Genomic DNA, 13639 nt, shown 5'->3' with positions numbered 1-13639 from the left:
TACCTTTGATTTTTTCAAGAATTTGAGGTGATACGTACAATGTTTTTATAACTATAGGCATTTAGTTTGCTTGCATTATTTCTGTGAGAAGTGAGAACAACAATAATGGAGTCAGATGTTTTCTTTGATGACTCGACGACGACGCAACAATTGGATTGACTGCCTGTTTTAATTATCACGTTAAAGTTTTTAAAAGTCAATTTAACTGATTTCTAAAGTTAAATTAAATTAAATTAATTTGATATTTAAAAATTTATATATTAAAAAACGATAAAAAAAAAGTACTATAAATTGTCTTTTGTTGCAGATTAGTATGATTAAAAAAATACATCAAAAAATGTTAACAAAATTCTTATACTTTGACTCTAAAAAAGAAAATAATGTCAACTAAAAGTGAACGGAGGTAATAATTGTTTGAAAATATATATATATATATATATATATATATATATATATATATATATATATATATATATATATATATATGCACAGCGGAAGTGTGAAGAAGCTCTATTAATGGAGCTTAAAGAAGATGAAGAAGAAGACGACAGAGGAATTTGAAGAAGAATTGTATAAATCCGTATATCTGCATGTGTTTTACATCATCTATATATATCCAATGCTGTTAAGTATAAAAATGACAGCTACTTATTCTAACTAATTCCTATTAACTAACTTGTAATTAGCTAACTAACTAACTAACTAAAATATTAAAAGAGTACATGATTAGTTTATAAGCCCTCTTAATACTCCCCCTCAAGCTAAGAATTGAAAAATACATTTTTCATTCCTAGCTTGTCAATCAGTTCTTCATGTTGAGGTTTGCACAGCCCTTTAGTAAGTATGTCTGCTTGTTGTTCTCTTGTTCCTAAGTATTGTGTCTGAATAAGTCCTTCAAGTATCTTCTCTCTTACAAAGTGACAATCTATATCAAAATGCTTTGTTCTTTCATGGAAAATTGGATGAGCTGCTATTTGAATAGCAGCTTTGTTATCACAGAACACTTTCACAGGCAACTTTATATTCATTTCCAGCTCTCTGAACAAGCCTTTTAACCAAACTATTTCAGCAACTGTAGTAGCCATACTTTTGAATTCTGCTTCTACAAAACTTCTTGATACTGTGCTTTGTTTGTTTGATTTCCAAGACATCAGTGCTCCTCCTAGTTTGATCATATAACCAGTAAATGATCTTCTTGTCTCTACACAAGCCCCCCAGTCTGAGTCACAATAAGCTACCATTTCATTTCCTTTGTTGCTAGGCATAAACAATCCAAGACCTGCAGTCCCTTTTATATATCTCACTACTCTAAGTGCTGCTTCCATATGAGATATTTTTGGTGAATGCATATATTGACTGAGAACTTGTACTACAAAGGCTATATCAGGTCTTGTCATAGTTAAGTATAATAACTTCCCTATTAGTCTCTGATATTTTCCAAAATCATCAAGAAGTGTGTCTTCTGCATTAGCATTCTTTCCAGTAAATTCATCAAAAACAATAGAAGTTAACTTGTGATTAAACTCCAAGGGTGTAGAAGAAGGCTTACAACCTGCTAATCCCAACTCAGACACAAGTCCTAGAGCATACATCCTTTGATTCATCAGTATACCTTCTGTAGACCTAGAGAATTCAATTGTAAGAAAATATTTAAGCTCACCAAGATCTTTCATTCTGAACCTATGTTGTAACTCCTCTCTTATTTGTTGTATATGATGTAAACTGCTTCCAGTAACAAGGAGATCATCAACATATACCAGAATGACTAGAAGCTCTTTACCTATGTTCTTAGTAAAGAGTGAGTAATCATAATGAGTCTGTGAAAATCCCATATCAACTAAAGCCTCTGTTAACTTCAAGTTCCACTGTCTTGGTGCCTATTTCAGTCCATACAAGGACTTATGAAGCTTCCAAACCATGTTTTTCTCCCCCTGGTTTGCAAAACCCTCAGGAATTTGCATATAAACTTCTTCAGGAAGATCTCCTTGAAGAAATGCATTGTGAACATCCATTTGAAATACAAACCAGCCACATGAAGCAGCTAAAGCTACTACTGACCTTACTGTAACCATTTTAGCTACTGGTGAGAATGTCTCAGTATAGTCTAAACCTTCCTGTTGATTGTACCCTTTTGCCACTAACCTGGCCTTATATCTCTCAACTTCTCCAGATGCTTTATACTTAACTTTAAACACCCACTTACAGCCAATAGGAACCTTTGTTGGATGTAGAGGAACAATAGACCAAGTATTATTGTCTTCTAGAGCAGTAATCTCATCCCTCATAGCATTCACCCAATGAGTATCTTGACAGGCTTCTCTATATGTATGAGGTTTATATATAGTAGAATATGCAGCAAGTGAGGCTCTATAGGTAGGAGCTAGTTTAGAGTAAGTAACATATTGTGACATAGGATATAGACATGCATTCTGTGCACTTTGAGTCACATATGAATCCAACCATATAGGTGGCTTAGATTGTCTAGAAGATCTTCTTAGAGAAACCAAGGGTACTGTAATATTAGAAGAAGTCTGAGACTGTATAGAAGTTGTAGGATTAAGAAATGGAACAGAAGTATTATCAGAAGCTGATACAGATGAATCATTATATGAGCTATCAGGAAGATCCAAGACAGGAAACAAATGATCTGGAAAAGATTTAAGATTCTTGAAAGGAAATATATCTTCTTTAAACACAGTATCTCTGCTTATAAAAAAATGACTTGCAAGTCAAATTATACAGAATATAACCTTTCTTGGTCATTGAGTACCCCATATGCACAGTTGGAACAGCTCTAGGTGCAAACTTGTCTTGAGTTTTAGGATCTGTAGCATAGCATAGACTCCTAAACACTCTAAGATGCTGAAGGCTAGGAACTTGTCCAAACAATTTTTCAAAAGAACTATGTCCTTGTAACAACACAGTAGGTAATCTATTCAATATATATACAGGATTAGTAAAACAAAATCCCCAAAACAGTAGAGGTACACCAGCCTGAAATCTTAGTGCTCTAGCCATGTCAAGAATAGACCTATGCTTTCTCTCAACTACTCCATTCTGTTGAGGAGTATACACACATGAACTCTGATGTATAATCCCATTAGCCTTGAATAGATCATCCATTTGATTATTAAAAAACTTTGTTGCATTGTCTGTTCTTATACACTTGATACCTACACCAAACTGATTTCTTACCAAGCTCACAAAATCTTTTAAAACTACCACAGTATCTGATTTAGTGTGTAGTAAAAAAGTCCAAGTATACCTGGACATATCATCCACAAGTGTTAAAAAATATATTTTGCCATCATAGTTAGGCACTCTGTAAGGTCCCCATACATCACCATGTATATGTTAAAAACTGAAACTGAATGAGAAAGACTAGTAGGAAAAGGTAATCTTGATTGCTTGGCAATTGGACATATAGAACAATGATGATCATGTATAGGTACAATGTTCAATTCCTTTATTCTACTTAGCACTTTTAGAGGAGCATGTCCAAGTCTTTTGTGCCATAGACTACTTATAGAATCAACAGTAGAATTAAAGCTAATAAGTCTAGTCCTTTTACATACAACTTCCTTTGCACATTCTCCAGAAGAAACTTGACCATTTGAAAGCTTTGTTGTGACATCAGTATTGAGGATATACAGTCCTTGATTCTTTTTACCAATCCCCAAGACCCTCCCTTTGAAGAGATCCTGAAAAATGCAAAAATCAGGAAAAAACACTACAGCACACTTCAATTGTTTTGTTAGTTGTGACACTGATAGGAGATTATACTTGAATTCTGGAACAAAAAACACATCATTTACTAATTTGTCTTTAAGAACCAAAGATTCACCAACATGACTAATAGACACCTGATCACCAGTAGGTAAATTAACTCTCATACCACCCTGAACATCAAGACTTGTGGACTGACTCATTAAACCAAAGTTGTGAACCATATGATTAGAGGCACCAGTATCTATAATCCAGTTAATATGTGACATATCAGACATTAGAGCTGTAAAATTACCTGATGTCCCAGATACACCTGCAATAGCTACATTGGCCATTGTGTCCACTTCTTTACTGTTCCCTTTTCTCAGCATCTGCAAAATCTTATAATATTGCTCTTGAATAAACATTGACACACCCTGTCCTGAAGTAGTATCATTAGATGACTCATTTGCTCTAGTATTAGAACCTAAAGCTGAATCAAACATTCCAGACTCATTGCTAGCAGAAGCATTATTTGCATAAGAAGATGCTCCTCCTTTCTTCTTAGCATAACCATGGAGTTTGTAACAAGTTTCTTTTGTATGACCTTTATAGTGGCAAAATTCATAGTAGAGTTGGGACTTTCCTGCAGAATAACTAGTTCTTCTATCTCCATATCCCTTATTTCTATATCCATTATTATGAAAGTTAGACACACCTCTTCCTGTTCCTGAGGAAGCTGCATTATTATTATTGTTGTAGTATCCACCATTTCCAGATTGAACTCATCAATGATGTTAAAGATAAACCTTCTGCAGATGAAGATGTATTTCCTTCGCCATGTTTTCTTTGACTCTCAACACTAATAATCATAGCATAAACCTGATTTACACTTGGAACTGGAATCTGCATAAGGACTTGACTTCTTACATGAGCATAAGATTCATTAAGTCCCATCAGAAATTGCCACAACTTTTGAAATTGTAAATGCTCTATGTATTGCTTAGATTCGGGACAAACACATGAAGGACAAGGAATCAATGTTTCAGCTTCATCTCACAACTCTCTCAATCTTGAAAAATAAATTGACACAGAAGAAGTTCCTTGTGACATAGTGACTAATTTTTTGTGAAGATAAAAGGTCCTAGATGCATTGACTTTATCAAATCTTTCACGTAGATCTTCCCATACTGTATGAGCATCAGATCCATAGATTACTGTACTAATCAAACCTTTTAACACAGTATTCATAATCCATCCTAGAACAATTGCATTACATCTATCCCATACATCATGTAAAGATTCAGAATACATCTCCTTTTTACATGTTCCAAGTAGAAATCACTGCTTGTTTTTTCCAAGTAACACAAGTTTTAAAGATTTGCTCCACAAAGATTAATTTTCATAAACCCAGTAATTGAATTGAAATCAGAACAGAACTTTGGATATCTAAAGGATGTATAAAGAGAGGATGATTGTGATCGATTGTCCCTGTAGTTGTGACTGGAAGTTGTTGTTGAACTTCACTTGAAGCTCCATCTGTAGTTTAAGGCATTATTGATCGATTTTGAACAGCTAACAGTATCCAATTTCTATGAACAACTAACCACTAGATCTTCAATTCAAGACTCTTTGAAATCTCGTCTTCAGACTATGGAAAAATTAACACAGAGATTCAAATTCTCCTGTGCTCTGATACCATGTGAAGAAACTCTAGTAATGGAGCTTAAAGAAGAAGAAGAAGAAGACGACAGAGGAATTTGAAGAAGAATTGTATAAATCTGTATATCTACATATGTGTTTACATCATCTATATATATACAATGTTGTTAAGTATAAAAATGGTAGCTACTTATTCTAACTAATTCCTATTAACTAACTTGTAATTAGCTAACTAACTAACTAACTTCCTAACTAATATATTAAAAGAGTACATGATTAGTTTATAAGCCCTCTTAACAGGAAGCATAATTGGATCTTTACTACTTATATAAATAATAGATAACTAATACCGTTTATGCTAGAACACATAATCATGCTAGAACACATAATAATGTTAAAACGCATAAACATGCTGAAATTTAATTCGATAAATACCTCTTGAAGCATGAACAAATACCTTCAAGCGAATCTACAAGATAGACGGGCTTCAAACGAATCTACAAGATAAACAATATGTATGGTCATCTACGGTGATCCCAAGTGGAATCCAAATCAATAATTGGGTGGGCATGTATCGAATAGAAAACTAATAATCATCTCTTTTTTCTAGGTTAGGAGAATCCATATATATAGAGATTTCTTTCTAATCCAAAAAGGACTAGAAACCCTTATTTTCTAAAATACTAGAAAAACCCATATTATTCTTCCTTTTTGCATAGAAATAAGATTCTAAGTTCTAGTTAAATATGGTAACTATAGGGATCACAAAATTAATTACCGAGGCTTCCTATTATGGAAATAATTCCAAATAATTAATTTGAATTATTTTTACCATAATAAATTACAAATCATTCTACTAGAAATTCGTAATTGCGCTCCTCTATTTTGTAATTCCTTATTAAACACTTATGTAATTCCCCATGTTAAGATTTCATACACTAATCAATAAGTTAAATTACTGAAGAATTTAACGTAATGATTAATTTCCTTTAGAGACTACTTAACTTATTTAATGTGTCGGATTCATAAATCCACTTGCAAGATTTGACACGATGAAAACTTATAAGTTTCTCAAAAAGGCATATAATCATTCTCTATAACGGGACATGGATTTCAACTACTAACTTATTATTTCACCAATATATATTATTATCATCCAACTTACCAGACATATTGACCCATCTCAGAAACTCACCTTTTAATAAATCAAAACGATAATTAATATATACAGATCATAATAGTTATATCAGGATTAAGAATATAAGTAAAACGAATAGTTTAGAAAATTTGTTTTTGTTAGTCAGTCTAAAACAACTATCTCTACTCGATCCCATTCAATACATACAAAATATACTAGTACAAGAAGTTGGAACTATACCGTTCCCATAATCAGGACAACTTACATATAATCTTGTGCTACAATTGTACCCGATGACGTTGTCAAATTTACATCCTAGATTGTGCACAAAAAACTTTATACGTATAAGAATCGATGATTTAATTCTCTGTGTACAAGCTAAACGCTACACACCAAATCATCTACTATATAAGTTAAATAGCACTATAAACAAATACATGATCTACTAAAATTGAGCAAATGTTTATTCTCAAAGAAATATTATTTCTTAACATATGGTTAATAGTATACATCCCGACAATCTCTCACTTAGACTTTTAACCATCACAATTGTTATAATGTACTATATTTAAATGCATGGTTAATAGTATATACCTAACAATCTCCGACTTAGATATTTAATCTTGAAAATTGTTAGAGTATTGTGTCTAAACACATGATTAATAGTATATGCCCTAATAATCTCCCACTTAGATTCTTAACTATGCATTTACAACTTTCATAGGCATTCCTTTATTTCTTATCGAAAGAAAATTTATCAAGCTATTTTCTTGTGCAATTTTATCTAGTAGTGCTTCGTCGTAACAAATCAATTTTATACTAGATATTGAGAGACCTTATCATGAAACCCTCCAAGAATATACTTCTTTTTAGGAGCTCTATCATAAAGGTTCTCTCAAACATACAAACAAATCAATATTTGTTATAATTCTCCCACTACGACTAAGTACTACTATTATAATTACTTTTTCATGTTCTTGAGTTTTAATATTATCTTCAACATCTTTCGATATTGAAATATTAACAACTTTTCATGAAGTGTTCTTTTAATATACTCAACATCACTCCCACTACTTGAGATAGTAGTTTTCTTATATCTAATAACGTTTCTCCCACTACTTAAATGCAATGGAACGTCAATTCTGACATACCCATTAAATGTTCTTGAGCGCCTGAATTTATAATTGACTTATTTTGTTATTTGTTTGTTCAATTACTGTAAAACTAGTTTACTTCTACGAACATGGTTTACTAAATGATCCTTTTAAAAAATATCAGACAGTTCAATTAACAATTGCCTTATTTTCTTTAGGACACTATAATAAACCCTCTTTTAGTCTTTAGGATATCCAATTAACACACACATTCTTTTCTTAATTTCAATTTTCTTATTATCCCACTCGGCACATGTGCTGGACAATCCTATGTCTGAACATGTTACAAATTAGACTTACGTCAAATTCAACTAGTTCTATAGTTGTTCAGGTATTGATCTGAAAGAAATTGAATTATGAATGTGATATGTAGTTATTAGATACTATTCTAAAAGAAACAAAATAACAAATAAAAAGTCAATAATTAATCTTATCATCTTCATAAGAGTACTTTTATCTTCTACACCAATCTATTATAGAGATTCTAGTATAGACAATTGAAAAATGCAATTACTCTATAAGATAAGTGACTCATGAGTTCTGCAAAGAGGTTTACATTACTAATTACTAATCAAAATATATATTCATATCATGAGTAACCGTTTTTGGAAATCTTAGAATACTCAAAGTCACCTCTTGCCTGAATGTTCATTTACCTCACAAATCAAGATAGAATAATTCTAACTTATCACTACCATCTTTTCCTTTTTAAGAGGAAAGGTCTCTTAGGTTATTTTTCCTTATAAACAGAACTCACATGTTGGTAGTAACTTCACTTTTAATGAACCGTTACGTCCATCCATTAACCAACCTCGAAGTTCTATTCCAAATAAGTAACTTAGACTTAGTGTACAATGTTTCATTCAATTTAAAAGATATTTTTTCTTATAAGACAGATTAATTAAATTTAATTTATGAGAGATAATATTGATAAAAGAATCATGCATCAATATACCACAAGAAATAAAGTATTTATCAAACTCATCATAGGAGAGTTACAAAAATATATATTAAACACTCATCTCTTATCTAGTTAGAAACTGAAAATATTTTTATCTAACATAAAGTACATGTACAATGCATTCTTTGAATTAATATCTTATTTCTACCAAAAGAAAATCTTAAGTAGTACTAAGTGGGTGCGTAAAATCTATTGAGAATATGAGACACAATACTTCCAATAGATCATAATATTTCGAATAATTCCAAATAACAAAATTCAGGGCTCATTTATACATATATATTCATGCATCTCGAATAGCCAATCGTTGAGAGTTGGAGAACTACTCATGCAATATACATGTACAATGACCGATTATTCACTCCATAAACTTATATAGACCTAACTCAGTTTGAGAGTCTACTGTTAGTTTAAGTCAAATGAAAATCCTTTAGCTACATTGATCCAATCTTATATTACTCAGTTTGGGAGAGTTAATATAGATTATCAAAACTAGACGTTTAAATACATAGTGACTTTATCAATTTCATCCGATGGAGAGGAAGGTCTAAGCCAATACATAAAACTACTACTTCACTACTATTTAATCAAATATGACCAAAAACTCATATAACGATCCAAAAAAATTAATTTCTACTAGGTCGTTCTTATGAATTTACCAAATTTTAGATCAATCAGAGTTTTTTTTTCGAATTTCAAAACTATGATCAATTTAATTGAAAACGTTATTTGGCCAAAATAGAATTTAAAAATTTTTCCGCTCAGCAATTCTCATCATATATCATCATTTTGTGAAATAGATACACAAATCAAGAATAAAGAATGAAATTCTAAAATTCCAAAAGAAAGCATGTTTATGTATACGATGAATATTAAAATCCAAAACACGCCTTATAGATATCAATGCATCTTGAACAATAAATTTTGATGAAAAATGACTACTCACGCATATATATATAGTGTCAGATATTCACTTCAAGAAATTTAGAACAAATGTCAACTCAGATGGAGAGTATATGTTACTTTAAGTCAAGTGAATATCATTATCCTTAGATTCATTGATCCAATAAAAAATTGCTCAGTTTAGTAGAGTCAATACAGATAATCAAAACTAGAGATTAAACTTTAATGACTTGTATTAATTTCATCCATTATGGAGGAAGGTCTAAGCCAACACATGAACTTAATACTTCATTAAAATATAGTCATCAAGACCATAGAGAACAAACTCTATCACCACTATATCATATGGTCGAGTAATTTTTCGATAAAATTAATTTTTCAAGATACAAAAATTATCTAATAACATCATCTGAACGATCTCAAATTACCAAATCACTGCATAACAATGAGTATTTTAAATTTGATCATTTCTGATGAAACTGTCGAATTTCTGATCTATCGAAGTTCAAATTAATATTTATCTTTAAAGCTATGATCAAATTCAGATTCAAATAATTTGAGAAAAACTGAACAGACCTACATTCTTATCATATATCAATTTATGTTAACTCATCACGTGTAATCATGTACCAAATATTAACATAAATAAAATTAATATAAAGGATGTCATTCATACTAAATCACATTTAATTTTAAATAACAATTTTAAAATTATTTTAACGACCTCAAAAAAATATAATCACATAGCAATGAGTACTTCTTATTAGGCCGTTATCAATGAACTTACTACATCTCAGGTCAATTGGAATCTTTAAAGAATTTTTGTTTCCAAAACTATGACCAAATTCAAATTCAAGTGATTTAACCATCTTTAGGAATTAAAACAACATGACCTACATTCTTATCATATATCTATTTTCGTTAAATAACTATGTACAATCATGTTCCAAATTTAACATAAACACAATTGATATAAAGAATGATCTTATCATATACAAATCAAATTTTAATCCAACAAACTACCTAAACCCATCTAAACGATTTTCATTAGAACCATCAGATTTCAAGTAAATCAAAAATTATAAAATTCATGACCACTTAATCTATGTCCAAATTTGAAAAATTAATCGTTTAGGCATAGTTTTAGATTAAAATAACTTGATTCAAATTTTCATTCTTTTTTAATAATTATTTCATGAGCTTATACTTGTGTTCTTTCTTGTATCAAATTGTCCTCTCGATTAATACATCTAAGAATTTAAGATACTATTTTTTCTCCTTTTCAGATCGGTAAAAACCTTCAATATTTTTTCTCATGACTTAATTAAGTGTTACTAGAATATTAAAGTAGATCTCCATTCGAATAATAAATATTCACCACTTGTATTCACTTAGAACAATTTATCTATGATGCATTAAAAATATTTTAATGAATCAAATAAATAGAACACATTAATTAATGAACTTATTTATTAATCATAATTCTCAATTCATATATTAATATAATCTCTCACATATATAAAACTTTTTAAGAATTTTATAGATTTCAAATAAATAAACCACATTAATAATAACTATTTATTAATCAGAAAATTATCAATCTATAATATGTGTAAGAGTAATGCTCAAATAATTATTCAACTACAAGAGAAGAAATACTAAATATTTTATGATTTACGAATCACATTAGAGCAAAGATGCTGCCTATTGAACTAATCATAAATGCTTACATAATAACATTATTTTAACAATGTCTCTTGCTGCCTTCTACACGTGAAATTCAAGAACAAAAGTATAACACTGGCAAAAATTATACGTATAGCAATCAAATGGTTCTTAGGGGAAAAAAACAATACGCACTTAATGTTTCTACACAAAATCTTTTTGAACAAATCCAGTGGACCTCTTTGACCTAATTTCAAACCATTCCTAAGCCATATTTGCTATAATTCAACGCAAGTCGGGTGCATAAATCAACTTTAAATCAATCACTGACGCCAAGAAATTCAACAATATGCGTATTTGTTTTAAAAGAAACTTTAAAGAAGAGATCTTGATTTCTCTTCAAATATCCCAATGACTTTATCGTCGTAGTCGTCAAAAATTCAAACTAACCCCTCTTTTCCTTTTTTTTTCCAGCAATCATATATAAAATCACATATATGTATTTTCTTTAGATTATCTATTTAGATGCGACTAAGGCTCTTGATGTCAAATGTTGGAAAATATATATATATATATATATATGCACAGCAGAAGCATAATTGGATTTTTACTACTTATATAAATAATAATTGGATCTTTACTACTTATATAAATAATAGATAACTAATACCGTTTATGCTAGAACACATAATCATGCTAAAACGAATAAACATGCTGAAATTTAATTCGATAAATACCTCTTGAAGCGTGAACAAATACCTTCAAGCGAATCTACAAGATAGACGGACCTTCAAACGAATCTACAAGATAAACAATAACTATGGTCATCTACGGTGATCCCAAGTCACATCCAAATCAATACTTGGGTGGGCAAGTATCGAATAGAAAACTAATAGTCATCTCTTTTTTCTAGGTTAGGAGAACCCCTATATATGGAGATTTCTTCCTAATCTAAAAAGGACTAGAAAATCTAATTTTTCTTAAAGACTAGAAAAATCCATATTATTCTTCCTTTTTGCATACAAATAAGATTCTGAGTTCTAGTTAAATATGGGAACTATAGGGACCATAAAATTAATTAATGAGACTTCCTATTATGGAAATAATTTCAAATAATTAATTTGAATAAAACTTACCATAATAAATTACAAATCATTCCACTAGGAATTCGTAATTGCACTCCTCTATTTTGTAATTCTCCATTAAACACTTGTGTAATTCCCCATGTTAAGATTTCAGATAATAATCAATAATTAAATTACTGACGAATTTAACTTAATGATTAATTTCCTTTAGAGCACTACTTAACTTATTTCATGTGTCGAATTCATAAATTCACTTGCAAGATTTGACACGATGAAAACTTTTAAGTTTCTCAAAAAGGCATATCAAGCATTCTCTATAATGGGACATGGATTCCATCAACTAACTTATTATTTCACCAGTATATATTATTATCATCCATCTTACCACGCACATTGACCCATCTCAGAATCTCACCTTTTGATAAATCAAAACGATAATTAATATATACAGATCATAATAGTTATGTCAGGATTAAGAATATAAGTACATTTAATAGTTTAGAAAATTTGTTTTTGTTAGTCAGTCTAAAATAACTATATCTACTCGATCCCATTCAATACATACAAAATGTACTATCATAAGAAGTTGGAACTATGCCGTTCCCATAATCAAGACAAATTACAAATAATCTTGTGCTACAATCATACCCGATGACATTGTCCAATTTACATCCTAGATTGTGAACAAAAAATTTTATACTTATAAGAATCGAAGATTTAATCCTCTGTGTATAAGCTAAAATCTACACACTAAATCATCTACTATATAAGTAAATAGACACCATAAACAAATATATAATCTATTTAAATTAAACAAATGTTTAATCTCTAAGAAATATTATTTCTTTTAACATATAATTAATAATATACATTCCAACAATAATTTCCATGTAGAGCAGTATCCTAGCAGCTATAAATATCACATAAGAATGATTACTTTTTTGATTGATGTTGTATTAAACAAAAGAAGTATGCATTTGTTTACATGCTTAAATCTTGGTCAACCTATTTTTAAGGCACTTTGTACTTGGCTTAGATGTAATCCAGGTTCATTATTTCTCTACTGCAGTTTGACTTCAATATTTTTTATACAAATATGCAATATTTCCCTTGTCCCAAATCTTCTCAACGAATTCATCACTTTCTTTGCCTTGCCGATATATATACTTTTGGTTTTTACCATGCGTTTACTTTTATTTGTCACATTCATACTTAATATATATTTGATGAAATATTAGTAAAACTAAAAACAGTTGGCATCTTATATATATGAGTTAAAACTAATAAGATATCTTGATTGAGGTGATACAACTGATTTGATAGTTACAATTCCTTTTTTAGGAAGTATTGGGAGCGCACTCTTGGT

General features: G+C 30.2%; 1 protein-coding gene across 1 annotated transcript; it reads right to left on the bottom strand.

Moving 5' to 3' along the window:
- Positions 1–761: 761 nt before the first annotated feature.
- On the bottom strand, positions 762–1832 carry LOC109121269 (uncharacterized mitochondrial protein AtMg00810-like). The gene has a single exon (XM_019215936.1). It carries the CDS (start codon positions 1830–1832, stop codon positions 762–764), a length of 1071 nt encoding a protein of 356 aa, XP_019071481.1.
- Positions 1833–13639: the final 11807 nt, after the last annotated feature.

The sequence above is a fragment of the Solanum lycopersicum genome, chromosome 10, assembly GCF_036512215.1.
Source record: "Solanum lycopersicum chromosome 10, SLM_r2.1".
Taxonomy (NCBI): domain Eukaryota; kingdom Viridiplantae; phylum Streptophyta; class Magnoliopsida; order Solanales; family Solanaceae; genus Solanum; species Solanum lycopersicum.
This window is presented reverse-complemented; position numbering and strand designations above follow the sequence as displayed.

What these genes read in the sequence shown, in the direction of transcription:
- LOC109121269 (XM_019215936.1), bottom strand. Translation starts at nt 1,832, where the DNA reads ATGGGATTTTCACAGACTCATTATGATTACTCACTCTTTACTAAGAAC.